At 35.2% G+C, this 19,447-nt stretch overlaps 1 protein-coding gene across 1 annotated transcript; it reads left to right on the top strand.

Annotated features, from left to right (window-relative positions):
• Positions 1–3,185: 3,185 nt before the first annotated feature.
• LOC135645697 (uncharacterized) lies at positions 3,186–4,053 on the top strand. Its single transcript, XM_065164338.1, has 2 exons — positions 3,186–3,584; positions 3,760–4,053. Exons 1-2 carry the CDS (start codon positions 3,186–3,188, stop codon positions 4,051–4,053), a joined length of 693 nt encoding a protein of 230 aa, XP_065020410.1.
• The last annotated feature ends 15,394 nt before the right edge of the window (positions 4,054–19,447 follow it).

The raw sequence follows: 19,447 nt of genomic DNA, 5'->3' as shown, positions 1-19,447 counted from the left end.
GAATCAAATATCAACACTCCCCCTTGATTTATAGTTACATACACCGATTTACGATATGAAATAAATATGCTTTTGAACTGTATGCGACTTGGTGAGGATATCTGCAACTTGTTCATTTGTTCCATAATACTTCATTGTTATGGCTCCACTTGCTATAAGATCTCGAATGAAATGATAGCGTATCTCTATATGCTTCATTCTTCCATGAAACGTTGGATTCTTCGTCATTACAATTGTGGCTTTATTGTCACAAAATATTTCTGTTGGTTCTTTTTGTTCTTGATGAAGATCTTCAAGAAGTCTTCTAAGCCATATTGCTTGACAAGCTGCTGATGTTACAGATATATATTCTACTTCCGATGTTGATAACATAATTGTTGCTTGCTTTTTAGAACTCCAAGATATAGCTTCCGATCCGAGGCTAAAAATATTACCATAATCTATTGTTCCAACAATATAACATTGAATTCTTTTAACAGCTCCGAGATTATGTTTGTTTGGGCTATGCATAAATCTGGATACTACAACAACAGAGAATGCAATATCTGGTCGAGTATGAGTTAGATATATACCTCTAACCAAACTTCTATAATATCTTGCGTTTGTCATATTTGTATCATCTTCAATTTTCAATTTCTCATTTACATTCATGGGTGTTGCTGTAGTTTTGTAATTAATCATGTTAGATTTTTTGAGTAGATCCATTGCACACTTTCTTTGTGAAATAAAAATTTCATCTGATCCTTCACTTCCAACCCAAGAAAATAGTGCAGTAGACCTAAGTTTGACATTTTAAAACTATTTATCATGTATTTTTTAAATTCTGCTGCAGAAGAATTAGATGAACCTATATATATAATATCATCAACATAGAGGCAAACCATTAGAATATTATGTTCATCTTCCTTCTTTAGATAAAGAGTAGATTTATTATTGCTCCTCTTAAATCCATTTTGAAGAAAATAATAATAATTTTACTGTACCATACCCTTAGAGCTTGTTTAAGCCCATAAAGAGCTTTTTTTAGCTTATACACCTTTTCTTCATGTCCTTTAACCAAAAACCTTCAGGCAACAAAAATCTCTTCATGTAAATCTTCATTTAAAAATATATATTTCACATCAAATTGACAAACAGGCCAACTCAAGTGAGCAGCTAAAGTCAATAAAGTTCTCATGGTTTCGAATCTGGCAATTGGAGAAAAAGTATCATCAAAATCGATACCTTGTTGCTGTGAATATCATTTTGCTACAAGCCGAGCCTTATGCTTTTGAATACTTCCATCTGCATTAAACTTTGCTTTTGAACACCCATTTTAATCCAATAGCTTTTTTTTCTTTCGGTAGATCCATTAGCTCCCAAGTTTCATTCTTCTCAATTGACTTGATTTCTTCCTTTATTGCTTTTCTCCATTCCTCATTTTCAACTGCTTCTTTAAAAGTTGTTGGATCTGAAATAAACAAAGCAAATGTTGAGTCATAAATTTCTATTAGTGATCTGAAATTTCTTGGAGGGGTTTCATCTAAGGAATCAAAATTTGAACTACTATTGGGTGAGGTTGGCGATGAACTTGTTGGAGCATGATCTGTCATTTGATTATGCAAAATGTCTAGTTCTACTGGAATTTGCATTTGTATTACACCGGTCTCCCAATTCCAACTTGCCCTTTTAATTAATTATCTTATGCCTTATTTTGAGAAAAGAATTCATGAAAAGTGTATATATAAATAAAAGATTGTATTAAATAGTATCAAGTACATGGACCTTTGAATATGTACATAACCGTACAATGTTTGATATGTCTTACAAGATGCCGAGAGTGCGGACAAATTATAACTATATAAGGTCTTTGTATTCAGAGAGTGGTGAGTCTACTGATGGTAAAGGAAAAGAAGATGGATATGATAGATAGATAGATGATAATGAGAAGGACTTCAATGTACTAAAAAGTTTAGACTTTCTCATGACTATTGATTCGTTGCTCTAACAGGAAAAACGCACAGGCATACTCCAAATACAAAGACATAACAAAAAGAGTTAGACGGGTCCATACTTCAGGATTTAGTAGTATTAAATGAGTCGAGGACTTCGATAGACACGCAATGAGGGTCAATATATAATTTAAATATGAAATTATATTTGATACTTTTTTTTCAAAAATCACATTTGGTCTAGATGCTTATTAAAAATGCTAATATAATTTTTATATTAGAATTAGCATTGTAGTGTTTACAAAATACTAATATATTTTTTAATTTCTAAAATATCAAATTATCACTATATAATAGAAACTCTAACCATCATTTCATCTTTTATTTTTTTATTTTTATTACTATCAATAACATGAACTTAATTGGAATTATCTAAGTTGGCACCTTATCAATTCGTAAAGGATTAGCCTAATTATAATATTGCTTAAGTATCAAAGAATTTATAAAAAAATAAATTAATTATTCTGAAAATAAATAATAGATAAGTCCCGATATATCACAAAGAGGACAATGTTAAAAGGAAAAACCTATGACTTTGAAAAATAAATGAATAATTACAAGTCCAAAAGCGACTTACGATTATTTATTTATTTTCAAATATTATTTTTATATTTATTTATATAATAATTATTAATTTTATTATATATTTGAGCCATACAATTTTTTTATAAGATTACATACATACATTTATTTATTTACTTATTAATTTATATATATATATATATATATATATATATATATATACTTTTATATAAATACTAAAAAGAGTAGAAAGATAAGTTTATAAAATAATAGTTAATGAATCTTTAAAATATAATATTATTAAACTATACTTACGTCAATACATATTTAAAGGATAATATTTATCTATTATTTATCAAACTCCGAGCAAACGATGGATCCACCCACTTCAATCATAGGGCTGCATTTGCTTGTGCTTAGCCACCAGATTAACCGATCTCCAGATTAACTGCATTGCTAAGCTGCGCTGACGAACACGCGTTGTGCCAACTACCAGATTGACCGATATCCGAGTTTCAAAAGGATTCTAATTGCGAGACATGAGACATTTTATACCCCATTGGATTTTACCCTATATTTCTTGTTACTTTCATTGTCATTAGAGTGCGTCGGGCTTGTGGGAGAGAGAGGTTGTAGAGACTCGGCATTCGTTCCGACGTCGTCATGGTGACCATGAGGCTGTCCAATGGAAGTTCGGTGGAGGTCTACAAGTGTAAGGAAGGCTCCTACTCCTGGAGCACCGCCCGGGTCCTCTCAGGCAACGGCCACACGTATTTCCTCCGGTACGATCGCCGCCCGACGGACAGGCCGCTGGTTGTGGAAAGAGTGCCGAGGAAGTTCCTCAGACCCCCGCCGTTGCCGATCGGTGGCCTGTTCAGCGACTGGGCTCCCGGAGACGTCGTCGAGGCGTTCGAGGATTGTACCTGGTATCCTGCGGTGGTGGTCTCAGTCATGGCCGTCGGCCGCTTCGACGTCCGACTTGATGGATCTTCCAGGCGCCTCAACGTCCGCACCTGCGAACTCCGGTTGCGGCAGCAATGGAAGGATATCACATGGAGTCTGATCCCAAAGGTAATTATTACCCGACAATTCTTTACACACATGTTTCTTCGCACGTAGGAAGCACATACGTTCTTGGATGGATCCTCCTGAGGAGGAGCGTCATTGAGATGGTAAAAGGCAGTCTATTGTTTGTTGGTGTTCAAAAATTAGGTCAACTCAATAGTGTTTCTTCATGATCTCGCAGGATTCTGTGAATCGTAGACCAAGCAACCACCCATTGCCGGCTGAAAGCTATATCAGCCGTAACGAAGATGAAGAGCGCTCCACGAAAAGGCCACGGATCATCTCGTCGCCCTCTGAGTCATGCAATACGGCTGGCTGGACGAGGAGAGGTATGGAGTTGCCGTCGAGGCATCATCCTCATGCTTCCGTACCTCCTCCACGGGCATTGGATCTGCAAGATCTGCAAACGGCGATTGGTGGAATGCTCGAAGCCGACGGCGATCGCAGTCCTTCGTCCTCAGTTGGTAGTTCTTGAAATAGCAAAAACACTTGATCCTATGTTGATAGTTGTAAGTAAATGCAGTCAAAGCCATGGTAAAGCAGGCCAATATCTTCCTTAACCGAAGTCAACTTGCAGACCCCTCGGTCATTTTCCTTGAAGGAATACTTTGTCCTTCATCAGGTTTGATTGTTCTCTCAGAGAGGGCAGCAAGTTTGTAGGTCCATTTTTACTTTAGTTTCAATAGATCGAGTCATTATTCTTGTGAAAAGATGTGAGGATTTATGATCATGTTGTTTTGTAGTCATTGACGTTGGTATTGCCGCTAATAGAGTTCGGACAAAAAAGGCTGCAATGTAATGTTTTTGTGATCTAGAAATCTATATGCAAATAAACAAATAATCTGCAGATGATGCTATAAGATGTTGTCTCCCATCAACTACGAACACACTCCTTATGATTTGTATGAGAATATCCTCTGCTACTTGGGTGTCATTGTTCTATTGATATTATGATGACTAATCTCTGTATGATAAGTAAATAAGTCAAATGTCGTACCCCACGGCGAACATGACAAGGGGATAGGGATACTTGGAGTTCTCTCTCTCTCTCTCTCTCTCTCTCTCTCTACCGCTACCTCTACCTCTACCTCTACTCTCCTCGTTCCATCGAGCTCATTAAGTTCTAAGTCTCTTTTGTATAGCAACTTTGACTTGAGTGATGAGATAAAGTTTCCTTCCTCACTCCTCTGAATGGGCAACTGAATCACCGATTATTCTTTTATCTCTTAACATAAATCAAATTAATATAAATAAGATATTATTTTATTTAAATTATTAACTTTCTAGTTTATATAGTAGGATTAAGAAAATAATTAAAATTAATTTTTTTAATCATATGGATAAGTTAAAAAATTTGTCAATCAAATGAATTATTAATTTATTTATTTTTTAATGAGTAATATAATTTTTAAAAATATAGTTTAAATTTTATTTTTGTGTGTGAATCCTAAAAAATAAATATTATAATTATATTTTTATGCATGAAAGAAAAATAAAAATAAAATAAATTATTACTTATTTTTCAGGAAAAACTCATTTTTCCATATACAAAGAGGCTCTCCCTCCATCATTCTTTACCAAGCTTATTAGTGAGAGGATTTAGGAAAGGATCAGTAAGAATCTTTATTTTTTTTATTAAGTTTTATTTATATTTTAAAATATTTAATATTAGAATTATTATAATTTGTGTGATGCATAATAATGTTTTAATTTTAATATTTATAATTAATAAACAATGATCCTTGAATTATAATATTAGAATGATTTGTTAATTTAATAATAATTTTACTTTATTTAATTAGACATATTTATGTTTCAACAAATTATGTATGAATTTTTATGATCTAATTAGTTTTAAATTTAGAATCATAAATCTAAATTAATCAATTCATTAAAAATAAATTTAAGATTGATTATTATTTTATAATATTTTTAAAGTATTTTAAAATATTATAATCTAATTTAATAAGAGATATCAAATTAATATTTGACCAAAGTTAAATTAATTAACTAAATCAACTTATGTGATTATGTGTAGCCTAGAACATATAGTCAGACATAACCCAACCAATATATCAGGTATGGTTTAACCTATGTAGTTCGACATGACTAAGACTATGTGGTTAGATACGACACAGTACATATAGTCAAGAATGACCCAGCCTATGTGATTAAGTATAACTTAGCTTATGTGGTTAAGCAGGACACAACCTTTGTGGTCAAACATGACCCAACCTATTTCATATAGTCAAACATGGTATAACTCATGTGGTTAGGTATGATCCAATCTATATGATTAAGTATAACCTAACCCACGAGTTAGGTAGTTACCTAGTTTATTGATAAAGCTTAGCCCAAATTATGAAGCTATGCCTGCCCAACTATGCAATTGGTGCTAGACACATCGTTGCTCCTCTATCTAGCCCGTTGTATCTCAGCCCAACCTACTACTTGGGATAAACATATGTGACGCACGTGACTCGTCCAAAACTCTGGTGGATCGATTAGGTCTGGACTAGCATTGTGTGATATAGTCTTTTTTTTTTAGTTTGAGCTTGTTAGTTGACTGAATCAAATAGGTTTGATTAGTTAAAGCCGATTCGGAATGATTCCAAATCGACTTGATCAATTTAAGCATACTTGAGCTAATTAAATCTAAATTAGATTAGTTTAGGTGTGATATAGATTTTCTCTATCTATTGTTGAGAGAAATTTATTTCGTAGAGTATCTCTTGAGAGTGTACCATCGAGTATGATATACATCTTTATTATCTGACTGTTATATATGTTATCGAGATGTGTTGCATATGAATGATGCATGATTTTATTTACCATATAAGAATTATTATTATTTTCATGCTACATGAGTTCCATAATGAATTGATATACTATCATTTCATTTTAAATTATTAATATTTATATATGCATCCTGAGTATTAAATATTAATTTTATGAATTTTTATGTGTTCCTAATAGCATGTGTGATTGTTGATTTATTCTATATTTATTTTTAAAGTAACCTATTACTTTCTAATATATTTGAGATTGAGTGCATGAGACTTTTTTTTTATCTCACTAAAAAGGTGTGATTCTTTGTTTAGTTAAAAATATTTAATATGATAAATATAGTGATTTAAATTCAAAGATAAAATAAAGTATTCTTTTATAAATCTAGAATGTGACACACATATGTTAGATTGATATTTAAAAGATAACTACCCTCACAATTCTAATGTCATCATAGGCACATAAAAGCACTTAAGTAGATATGAAAGACTATTTGTAGTAACCTAAGAAAAGAGTATTTAAATTAGTTCGAATTGAACAAAATTTTAATTCGATCCGGTTAAAATAAGATAAATCTGAATTAAAAATCAGTTTGGACCTATCTAACTAAATTGGTTCAAACTCGATTAATTTGATTTGATTAATTGGTTAATTGACTTTATAATTTAATTATTTTTTTAAAAAAATATATTTTTAAACAAATCAATTTATTTCAATCGAATCAAACTAAAATCTTAATCCAATTGGATTGATATGATAATATTTTTGAAATTAGATCCATGTTATTTGTGAAATTATGACACTAAAATTGGATCAAATTTGATCTTTGAGTCGATTTTAACCGATTAAAGATTTATGGTAATGAACTATGTCAGACTAATAACCTTTATAACCTTATTTTTTCTATCCCCTACTTTTCATGTGTTTCCATTAGAATAACCTTATAGCGACACAACCTCATTTTTTCTATCCCCTACTTTTCATGTGTTTCCATTAGAATAACCTTATAGCGACACAACCTCTTCGTTATCAAAGGTTCTTTCTCCTTGGAGCACTTTTATGAGTGACGTTTTCCAAAAATACGTTTCAACATAATAACTTTTTTATTTTTTTGGATAGGCAAATAAACTCTATATTTATCAATCTAGGTGTCAAAAGAAAGAGATTTGAGTCTATTTTCGGTTTAGTTTTGCCTGAATCATAATCGGTATAGAAAGTTATGGCTAGAAAAATATAAAAAGGTTAAATCTTCAAAAAAATTTAGATTCACAGTTTTGTTCCCAAACGAAAGAAATATCATATGTGAAACCAAAATCTTCTAAAATTTTTACGATTAAGATGAAATCATAGATCAAAAGTTCTATAGGAAAGGGTTAGAATATTTACCTTAAACAAAATTGAATCCCAAAGATGTGGAATTGACGCAAAATCTCAAGCCAAAGCAAAGTTTTTTCTTCCTCTACTTCAATTCCTCTTTCTTCTCTTCTTAAACTTACACTGCAACTCTTAAGTTTTCCTTTAGTTTCTCATTTAATTACTTAGGTTTAGCTAACACAAGAATTTACTAGGTGGCAAGCATACATGAAAGAAGCCTATGTGTTATGTGTTATTCTTAGAACAAACATAGGTGGTGGCACCCTCTTTAGGTTAGTTAGTGACACATGTCCTCCTTTTTTTTTTTGTTAAAACTTAATATAATTTTTTTATAAATCATATTTAATTTTTAATATTTATATTTAGGTCCCTACATTACGAACAGACCCTTACAAATTTTCGAAAATGAGGGATGTTGCACTCTCCCCTTCTTAAAACAAAATTTTGGTCCTCTAAATTTGTCATACTTCCTTCGATGAAAAGATGAAATCAAGATTGCACTCAGATAGAAGCTATTAATATCATTGAGTCTTGCTTTTTTCTTGTAACATTCAAATTTAAATTTTCTTCTAATAATTTTTATTATTCTACTATAATTTGGAGATTGAGTTACCCTCGTTTAGTACAAAATGACCGATCGAGTGGTAGTGTTAAGTTGATTTTTAGTGCTACAAAGATAGATAGTCTTTCAAGTTGGGACGGTACTACTCCTCGATATCAAAGTAATTTAAACGATCACTATAGAAGTAAGAATACTTGATAAGAAAATTATATTTAAGAAGGAATAATAAAAAAAATAAATTTAATTTAATTTAATTTACTACCTTATATTTTATATTGAAAAAAAAAACACTATGGGCAAATACAAAAACATGAAAAGTTATTTTGAATAGGGTTATCATATTAAGATTAATGAACATTTGAGCAGATACATGATCCTTATTATTATTTTCTTAATCCATATAAATAGATAGATGTTTATGGTAATTAGCATATTAGAGAAAATACAATTGTTAAGCTGTCTTCCATATTAGACTCCCTATCACCTCTCATGTCCTCCTTTATTTCTTCTGATCCAGGAGGAAAAAAGATGGATGCCGGATCAGAAGAGCATCGACGAGCTTGTGTTGTCCATGGACGGGATTCTTTCCTTTGTTCGCGGCCTCTCTGGCTTCCTCTTCCATCCTCACCGAAATGCACGGAAGCTTCCTTGGAGCCGTGGCAGACGCACGCGCGCCTTCTCGAGGAAGGTAACCCAACGCTTGCTTGCACGCATATTTCTGCGTAGGAAGCACATATGTTCTTGGATCCATCTTCCTCCGATCATATCACGCATATTTACTGACTACGATCATATCAAACAACATAGTATTAATCGTTCTACTCTATATACGAATGCTAATGGCAACCAGAAAAGCTGAGAGCGTGTTCTTGTTGTCACTAAATTTGATAGAGGGCACTCTAACATCATGCGTCGTGTTGTTTCTTGATCTCGAAGGTTTTTAGTCACCATACGCTCTCTTCATCTCCTCCATGCAGGAATCCGGCCATCGTCGACCAAGCAACCACCACATCGACCGTGATCAAGACGAAGACAGCTGCATGAAAAGGCCACGAACGATCGCGTCAACGGCCGAGTCATGCAATATGGCTGGCCGGAAGAGGAGATGCATCGAGTTGCCACAACGTAAGCGTTGTCGGCTACTTGGCTCTGATGCTTCCGTAACTTCACGGAGGTTGGATCAGCAAACACTGGTTGGTGATGTGCTCCAAATCGATGGCGATCGCAGTACTTCGTCCTCTGTAGGCAGTTGTAGTCCTTGAAATCGCAAACGCTTCCATCCTCCGTTGATAGTTGTAATTAAATGTAGTCAAAGTCAACTTGTTTTCCTTTAAGGAATACTTTTGTCCTTCATCAGGTAAGATCATCTTGAAGAAGATTGGCACGAAGCTGTGGTTCCATTTTTACTCAGTTTCAAGAGATTAAATCATCATTCTGAACGTGATGTTCATGCATTACTCCATTTCAATATAAGTCTTCTGGTGTTTATAACCGAAGTATTGTTGTACATGCACTGTGCTTCTTTCCTTCGATTGCACCATGTCAAAGAGGGCAGTCTGCCATTTCTGTAGCAGACAAAAATGAGGTTAGAATGATGTGATGAGCATTTGTGTGCAGAATGTCTATAGTGGAATAGTCTCTGAGCTTTTTTGTGATCCCTAATTCACACTAAAAGCATCCTCATATAGAGCTTTTTTGAGATGTAGAGATGTTGAGGTAACTGAGCTAGCTATGACCAAGTTGCTAAGCATGCAAGTCCTGAATCTGAATCTGAATCTGATAGAGAGAGTTTCTTTAGTGGAGAGTTCACATGAAAAAGATGCTTCAGAGATCTCTTTATGCTTGATATTTGTATAGTGTGAGAACAACTAACCTGACAGGCTTTGATGAAAGTTTGGTTTGAGTAGAAGATTTCATCTGTCATCTCAGCTTAAGAAATGCCACTTCCTGTTAAGTTGATGCCTCTTTTTTTTTTTCCTCAACTTGAAATGTGTGGGTAGCTTTAGTTGATTAGATATTCTTCTGTGTGTACGTCAATGTTAACATTTAAAAATTTTAAGATTTTTATCTTTTATTTTTAAATAAATTGATTAGATGATATTTTAGAGATAAAGAGATCTTGATTTAAATTATTATTTACACATATAAATAGGATATTTATATGTAGATCCATCTTAGTCTCTATACCACTTAAGTCCAATAGTAGTATCCTCTAAGTATTTATTTTTTTGAGAAAATTAATATAGTTTTGTTTTTTTTACTTTTGTCTTGATTTCTTTTTCTATTTAGTTTGGTATTGGACAAAATATATTATTACTACTATTTCAGAAAGAGTTGTATTTGCATGTGATTTTTTTCCTTTTTTTTACATGATATCAGAGTCGTAAGTGTGATAATTTGTATTTCAAGACCTTCTTAGCGAAGACGATAACTTTTTTCAACTATAAATTATAATAATTGAGTTAGTGGGTTCGATATTGAACTTCTGAATTAGTTTATCTATATGATTTTGAAAACTTGTTTGGAATCCTATCTCATAGAGGAAAATCTATGAGATGTAGATGTAATTGGTATCAATGCTACAACACCAACACTAGAGCAACGAATGTCCTAAAGAGAAGGGGACTATTAAATACAAGAGCTAAATTTATGTTAAAAAGATCTATCTCTTATGATCTCTTTGAATAGTATTTTTAAAATAAAAAAATTATATTTAGAGATATCATTGCTAGACTCAAATAAGTCTAAATCTAATGCATGAATAAAACATTATATTATTTGTGATATTTGAAAAAATATATTTCTTATGTTACATTTATTCAATGATAAGTTCAACACTCATCATTAGTTTAGTTAGAAAATTTTCTTGCTTTTCAAGAATTCGTAGCTCAAACAACGATGAGAGTCTTTACTTCATGGGGAGATGAATTTATCATTTTTATAAATAAAAATAAAAATAAAAAATATAAAGAGAAGAAGGATGATGCTAACAGCAAGTCGAAGTCTTTTTCGAACAATAATATAAATCAAAAGAAGATCAAGTGTGTGGTAAGCTAGGTTATATTAAGAAAAATTATCATGTTAAGATTAAAAGAAAAAATATTACAAATAAATAAGATCATTCTAATACTGATAAAAATTGGGGCAAATATTTTATGATTGAAACTATTATAGTGGAGGTTGTGATATCTATTAACTTCTAATTGTTGATTCGAGATATGATCATTATCTCATTGGTGATGATACTAAATTTATTAATCTTTGTCAATATGAAGATAATGATACAATTATCACGACTGATAATACTATTCAACAAATAGAGAAAGAAGGTACCATCGTAATCTAAGATAAAGATGATGATCATATTATATTGAAGAGTATGTTCCACGTTGTAAGTTAATGCTTCTCTTTATTGATGATTTTATAAGGTTCACTTGGGTCTACTTTGTAAACAAAAAAATTAAAAGTTTTTTTAAAATTTTAAAAGTTTAAGTTAACAAGTGTTCTTGAAAGGAAAATTAAAATGTTACACACCGATAATAATAGGAAGTTCTTCTCCATTTGTAAAGAGTATGATATCAAAAGGATATTCATTTATGCAAATACACCATAATAAAATGATATGGTAGAATGAATGATTCAATATCTCATAGATAATTGTAAGGGTTGACTTTATATAAAGAATTTACCCAAAGCCTTATGGACAAAATGTATAACTTATATTATTAATTAAACTCCTATTAAGCTAATCAATTTGAAGTCTTCATATGAACGCATATTTGGTGAGAAACTAAATATTAAATATTTCAAAGTATTTAATTCTCCATACTGACAAGTTTTGAGTAAATTATTGTACAATCTAGGTAAGAATATATAAATAATTAATACACTAATTATAGATAATCTATTTTAGGTAAGAATATATACACAACTAATACACTAATTATGGTAAAATAAATCTTGTAATTTCTACAATAATTTTTGCCATAATCTTTGTCGTTGATATCCCCCCTCAAATTGATGCTAGATGATCAAAAAGTATTAATTTGTCAACAAGAGAGTGATGTCGGTGTCGAGAGAGAGCCTTAGTAAACACATCGATAGTTTGGAGATCGGTGGTGATATGCAGAAGAGAAATGACGCGAGCATCATATGCTTCACGAATAGAGTAACAATCCACTTCAATGTGCTTGGTGCGCTCATGAAATACTGTGTTAGCAGCAATTTGAATAGCACTAGTATTGTCTGCATGGAGCGGAGTAGGCTCAATTTGGGAAAATCCTAGGCAATAGTCCTCAAAGCTAAACAATTTGGGAACATGCAGAGGACATAGCGTGGTACTCTGATTCAGTGGAGGGCTTAGACACTCGATCTTGCTTCTTGCTTTTCTAAGAGAAAAGAGAGGTACTAAAAAACATACACTAACCAATAATTGAATGTCCAGTATAAGAATAATCATCCCAATTAAGATCACTATATGTAACTAAACGAATAAAAGAGTCCATAAGGAAGAAAAGACTTTGGGCAGAAGTGCCTTACAAATAGCGAACAATGCAACAAACAACGGCCAGGTGGAGGTGCTTAGGCGCTTATATAAATTGACTAACTTATGGAACAACGAAGAAAATATCAGGCCAAGTAATAGTCAAATAGTTTAGGCTCCCCACCAATTATCTATATAAAGAGGGATTAGAGAGAAAATCACCCTCATCACGATGATATTTAATATTAATTTGCAAGAGGGTATCAATATAATGACTATCTTGAAGGCTAACCAAAGTAATTAACTCTTGAATGTATTTATGCTAGTGTAAGAAAATACCAACTGAGGTAAAATATACCTCAAGGCCCAAAAAATACTGTAAAGGACCCAAGTCCTTCATATGAAAAGAATCCTAAAGTCGCCCCTGAAGCTGAGAAATCAATTCAGAGTCAGTCACAGTAATAACAATATTATCAACATATACCAGAAGCAAGATGATTCCCTTAGCAATCTTGCAAAGAAACAAAGAGGAATCGACTCTGAACATAAGCTAATAAGCATAGAGCAAAACTTATCAAACCAAACACATGGATGTAGAGTAAAGATAATATTTCAGATATTTTAATCCTTTAAAAATCTTAGAAGCAGACTTATATCCAAAAGTATAAAAGGGAGAGTTAAAATTTAAAGTACTATCTTTGGAAGGGTTTTAAGCTTCTTATCTTTTATCTTTTAAATAAGTTGATTAGATAGAATCTTAGATATAAGGGTCTCTTGGTTTAAATTATTATTCTATACCTATAAATAGATGATATTTAAATGTGTATATCCATCCAATGTTTTAGCCTATAGGGCTCAAGTCAAATAGTGGTTTAAAATCTTATAAGTATTTTTATTTTTGAAAAGTTTAATATAATTTTTTTTTATTTTTTATCTTAATTGCTTCCTCTCTTATTTGATTTGATCTTAGATTAATAATATCTTGTTATTATTATTTGAGAAAGGATTACGATCTCTCTCTTTCTTTAAGATCACAAGCAACTTGATCAAGCATTAAATTTATGATGATTGCATCTGGGCATCAGATAATCTCTGACTTGGCATCCTCAACTGATTTTTCTTCCATCAGTTAAGCTTTTATGGATTGCATGTTAATTCAAAGTGATGTTTCTTCCAAAATATTTGAGTGCCAAATCATGTGCCCAGTAAATCCAGTTGTATCATCATATGTTGTATATTCCCTGTTGCATGCTGCAGTTCTTGTTGGCTGATAAGTCTCTCTTGGGTTGACATCACTGCAAGCTTGCTGCTAGCTATTGGTTTCTGTCAATGTATTTATATTCTATTTCTAGATCTTTACTGCTGCATGCTTCATGATGACTAGTACTATCTTTTATACTCTCATAGCTGTGAGAATATAATGTCAGGTATATGTATCCTATAGCTGTAGCCATACCCTGTTTAGTATCCTATCTGAGTTTATGAAACAAACTACTGAGAAAGAGGTCTTCTTTAGCTTTGTCAGTATGGAATTATTCTACTTGATATCTTCAAAGTTTTGACAGAGTGATTCAGATTGTTGGGTTTAATATCTTTGTGAAATGCATTATATGTAGAATAGACACATAAAAGAAGCCTACAAAATGCATCTGCTATTACCTGTGAATGCTTCAGTAGCTATAACATTATGCATCTTGTTCCTCATCAACACCCACATCTAAGATCCTGGTGTTGGAAGGAGCAAAGATTTGATCACACAGATTCACCAACTCCAAACTCATTAAATTATCCTCCCCTGATCTGCTTTTGGCATGTTTCAAAAGTCAAGATGGGAAACAGAAGACAAGTTTCAGACTACTGCAAGTTTGCTTGGAAGCATTACCACCTATGCAATCTTGTTTATGCAGAACTAACATGCTTTTGATTCTTATAAGAAAATATTAGTTGGATGAGTGTAATGGGGACTTTCTCTGTAGCTGAAATAACATACAATTGCCATCACAACATCTGTAGTTGGCACAGCTGTCTTGTTCCCTATAAAGGCAATTGACTAATATATGTTTCCATGCTTGGCTGACTTGATACATATATGACTTAATTAATTAGTGTCACATCATTAAAAAAGGTGAGCCTAAATGTTCTTTGATTGAACTTTGTAGTTGGACTCTCCCTCTTTAAAGAAGGATTCAGTTAGATGAAATTTGTATTCCATGTTCCACCAAAGGTTTGTGGTTTAACTTGCAACTAATAATAATATTCTTCCTTCAAAAGTAATATGGAAATATTGAATTGCTAATGTTATTGGTTATCATCATGAGGATATGATAACCTTCACTGATATTGTTGTTCATGTGGCAATAGAGAAACACTAATCATAGAACAGATGGAGGAAGTTGTCTTTCTTCCTTCCCACTGACTTGATTGCCCAAAAGAAAGCCATGCTTTCTTGAAAGTACTGGAGTTCCCTAACCACTTAGCTGAATGAGTGGGTGGGGGGGGGGGCGCAAAAAGAGCATCTGATTCCTCCATTGCCTTTGGAAAGCTAAAGCCACAACAAATGCTGCATCTCTAATGTGTTAATCATTGTTGCCATGTGCTGCAGGAACTACTCTTCACCACCCAAAGACTCCTACAAATTGGACTGCAAGAGAAAGGATAGATTCTCTTAGGAACAGTTGAACTATTTGTCACTCTTCCAGTGTTCTACAGAAATAGCATGGAACAGATTCTCATTCAGATTCCATTCAATTGATCTTGCCTGCTATGGATATAGAACAGAGTAGCAAACCTAAGGTAAAACTTAATACCATGTATGTACTAATCTAATCAAGCTGTATTAGTCAATCTAGCATAGACTGCATGCCAAGTTGTGTTTGTTTATTGCTCAATAATAAGATTAGATGGAGCTCATATGAACAAAAATTCAGTGTGTGGTCAACTTGCACAACATATGAAAGCTTCAGAAAAGAGCATGTTGTGGGTTAAGAACTTTATTGAGTGATGGAGCCATTTGTGCTGCTCACTGCTCCTTGAATGATGATGCAGTAAGGAATAAAGTCTCCAAGATGACCCTTGAAAAGGTGCCTTTAGGAGCCCCATGCAATAAAGATATAGCAGAAGCTTTGTGGTTTGTCAGGATACATATATATTGATTGCTTGTGCAACTTTGCATTTGACTTGGAGATCAATAGAAGATGTTGTAGCTGAGTTCTAATGACATGAACACAGTCATTTTCATGGAAACACTTGCTTCGTTTAATGGTTGTGTATAAGTTAAATAGAAATGGATTTGTCATCTTCCTTCTTTGAAGGTAGAATCTTTCTTTAGATTTCAAGACCATGCTTTGTTGTCTGTCCTTTATGTATCTATATATATCAACTCTGCTTCCCAAATAAGGATCTTTGCGTCAGCATCTGAGGATAAACAATTGGCAGGATTGCATCATGACTTGCATCAAAGCGTCATAAAAGAAATCTCTCTCTCTCTCTCTCTCTCTCTCTCTCTCTCTCTCTCTCTCTCTAAAGCATGGTTGATTAGGAGAATTTGAGTAGACTGTTGAGAGCACTACGGAGATGTGTATGTTGCATCCACCAATCCATGTCTTCACATGGCTTGGATATGGTGCATCATCGTCTCTTTAAGTTTCCACCACCCATAGAGCACCTTGGATCTCTTTCCCCTGTAGATTATTCCTCAGAAGGGGAACAAGGAAAAGGACCACAGCGATCACGCTTGCTCATGGAATGGTTCAGGTTTCGTTCCCTGAGGTGGATATATCGTCACCTTTTGATCCATCCATCCTCTGCAGGCTTTGTTTCTGCCATGCTTCAACACCACCCTCTGTTTCTGCCACATTGCATCGTATCATGACGCAGTGCATCGTGTCGTGTTGTTTTCGGCTTTCTGTTTCCACCATGAGAGGTAAGTCTTTGGTGCAACGTTTTCTGCCACCGGTCATGGCTGTCGACCAATGAACGGACGACGGGCGTTGACCGGAGCAGAGCGCGCCGATGAAGGTCCAGTTGCGGTAGCACGATCCAGAAAGAAAGCAATGGCGCCAGAGGCTTGGAAGTCAACGCGCCGCCGCATGCATCCGGAGATCGCCGGGGTGGAGGTGGCAACCGGAGGAAGTGGAAATCGGCGGAGGGCCACCGGCTTTTGGACAATAGCGACTGCCGTCGCACCACTCGCCGGTGATGCGGAGAGTCAACCGAGCTGCAACCTCATGTACCAATGAAATGAATGGTTGAGCAAATGTCCAACAAAATACGTCACTTTTATTAGCATAAAAGTGACACTCATAATATTTGGGACATTTTGAATCTTTGTTAAAAATTATATTCACAAAATATTTTTAATTTTTTTTTTACATCCACAACATAGAGCAAATCAAATTGAGATACAACTTCAATATTAATTTGGTAATGATATATCAGATTTTTTATCAAAAAGTTAACACTTTTAAATCTCCTTTGATATATCAAATTCACTTAAAAGATTGATATTAAAACACATTGCTCATCTATTATTTTTTAGGGGGAGAAACTAATGAATTAATCCCAAAAGTAAATATTATCTAATTTTCTTTTTAAAAATATTATATAATTTTGCTTTTCTTCTTCTTCTTCTTCTTCTTTTGTTTCCTAACCTTTAGGTTTAACTCCTATCTTCGTGGCCTTTCAATTGAAAAGGAGAAGCACACGATGCTCTCCGCCATGCTCTCTGCTGTGGACATGGATGCCTTTCATGTCCATCGACATTACCAAGTACCCACACCATCACGCTTTATGCCTAACTTGCCTTTCTCGGATAAGAGCCACGTGTGTGCAATCAGAAAGGTCGCCTCCATTCCCTTATAGCGCCAAGGATGTAAAAGACAACTCAACTAATGCACTCGTCAAAGTTGTAATTATGGTCGTCGGATACCGACAAATTCGAATCTTAAAGCAGATTCTTCGTGTAGCGTCATCGATGTGTTGAGCCTCTTCACATCAATGCAATCAATGAATGATAAACCGTGCAGTGACGACTCGGATATCGGCACATGCAGACCACCACCCACCCATCACCATCGAGTGGGCCCCCCACAGCGACCTCTCTCACATTCTATATAGAATTTACTTTCTGGAATTTTTGAAAAAAAAATGAGTTGAATGTGTCATATAATCACATTAATTATTTTAAATATATATATATATAAAATATATCCAAGAATATTTGGAACGAGAAGAGTTTGGACTCTCTCTCTCTTTTTGTTTTTCTTTTCTGAGTTGGGTGGCTGCTATCGTCTTCCTCCACTTTCATCGTTACAGGTGGGACCCGCGGGACAGGGGCTCCGCTTGTTCGGCCAACCATCATCGGCTGCGCTGTCGAACGAGGCGGGACGCAAAGCCAAGCGTCGTTTTGGCTGCAAATGGCGCGCGACAATGCGCCGACCGGAGGAGAAGGAGGAGGCAGATGTTTGGAAGCGGAAGAAAGTAAAAGGCGGAGAAGGAAACGCCGAGCACGAATCTCGAAGCATCATGACGTTTACCCGACTTCTGTTCAGATGGAAGCGTCAGACATCAACGCCTACGATGCTTCTCCGACCCTTCCAACTCCTTCCACAACCCATTTTAGCTTTCGGATTCTGTTCAGATGTGCTGGCAGTCTTCGAGTTGGCATTGACGAACTCCAGCCCGTAGACCTTGGTTTCTTGAAGACATGTAGCTCCATTATTATTATTATTATTCTTTTGGTTGACTTTTATGTTCGAGATTGAATCTTTCGATTGCTCGAGGAGCCATTGGCCCTTCCTCCTCGAACGGTTGACCCGAACGATCGGTGTAATTATTTACTAGATCAAACTGTTCGACTCTTCACCCATGCGACTCTGAAATCCGCGACCGGAAGGTGCGGGAAGCTCGCCCAGAATAAGGCGCGCGGCCACCTCGGTGTGCGTGCCACACAAGTTTGGCGTTACGAGAGGGAGGTAGCCGGGCGTTCCTTGGCGTGGGACCCACCGCCATTTGTGGGTGGTGTGAACCCTGTTGCCTGTTCCCCCCAACCTTCTGCTCCTCCGCATCCTCCCGTCGACTGCTATCGTAAACCTACACGCAAAATGGCAAGAGGCGCAAAAGGCGAACCTCAACGGACGTGCTCGCTGACGCCACCCTCCACGGGATTGCTAGAACAGCCGCAGCGTAACAATACAGATGTCTTTACGCATCTACGTATTTTTATATATGATGGTGTGATACGCAACCCTTTTAATAATTTCAGCGAGATCACAACCGTTGGATCACGGAGGCTGAATCACTATCGTCGGCGGGGAGGGTCCGTTGACCAACGGTCCCCAAGAATCGGACGGCGGAGATCCCTGGCCCCACCCGGCGCTGCCACGAGTCCGCCCGAGCGAGAGGCGGCGGAGGCATCGACGTGCGCGTCGGGCGAGGAGCACGTGCTGCAAGACGCAAAAGGTTGGGATCCCGTCACCGACACGGTGAGGCGGTGAGCAGCATCTCGGTGGGTATTCGCGAGCACCTCTTCCCAAATAAGTGCCCTGTACTCTCCCGGTCGTCCCGGTTGGGGTCCTTCGGCCCTATGTCTTCGCCACGTGGCCGAGGCTGTACTGGTTCCCCTAGTATTTATAGAGCCTTCGGGGTCTCGTTTGCTCTGTCTCG

The sequence above is a fragment of the Musa acuminata genome, chromosome BXJ3-8 (genome assembly GCF_036884655.1).
Source record: "Musa acuminata AAA Group cultivar baxijiao chromosome BXJ3-8, Cavendish_Baxijiao_AAA, whole genome shotgun sequence".
NCBI classification, from domain to species: Eukaryota; Viridiplantae; Streptophyta; class Magnoliopsida; order Zingiberales; family Musaceae; genus Musa; species Musa acuminata.
The sequence above is the reverse complement of the archived record's forward strand: the minus strand, read 5'-3'. Positions and strand labels throughout refer to the sequence as shown.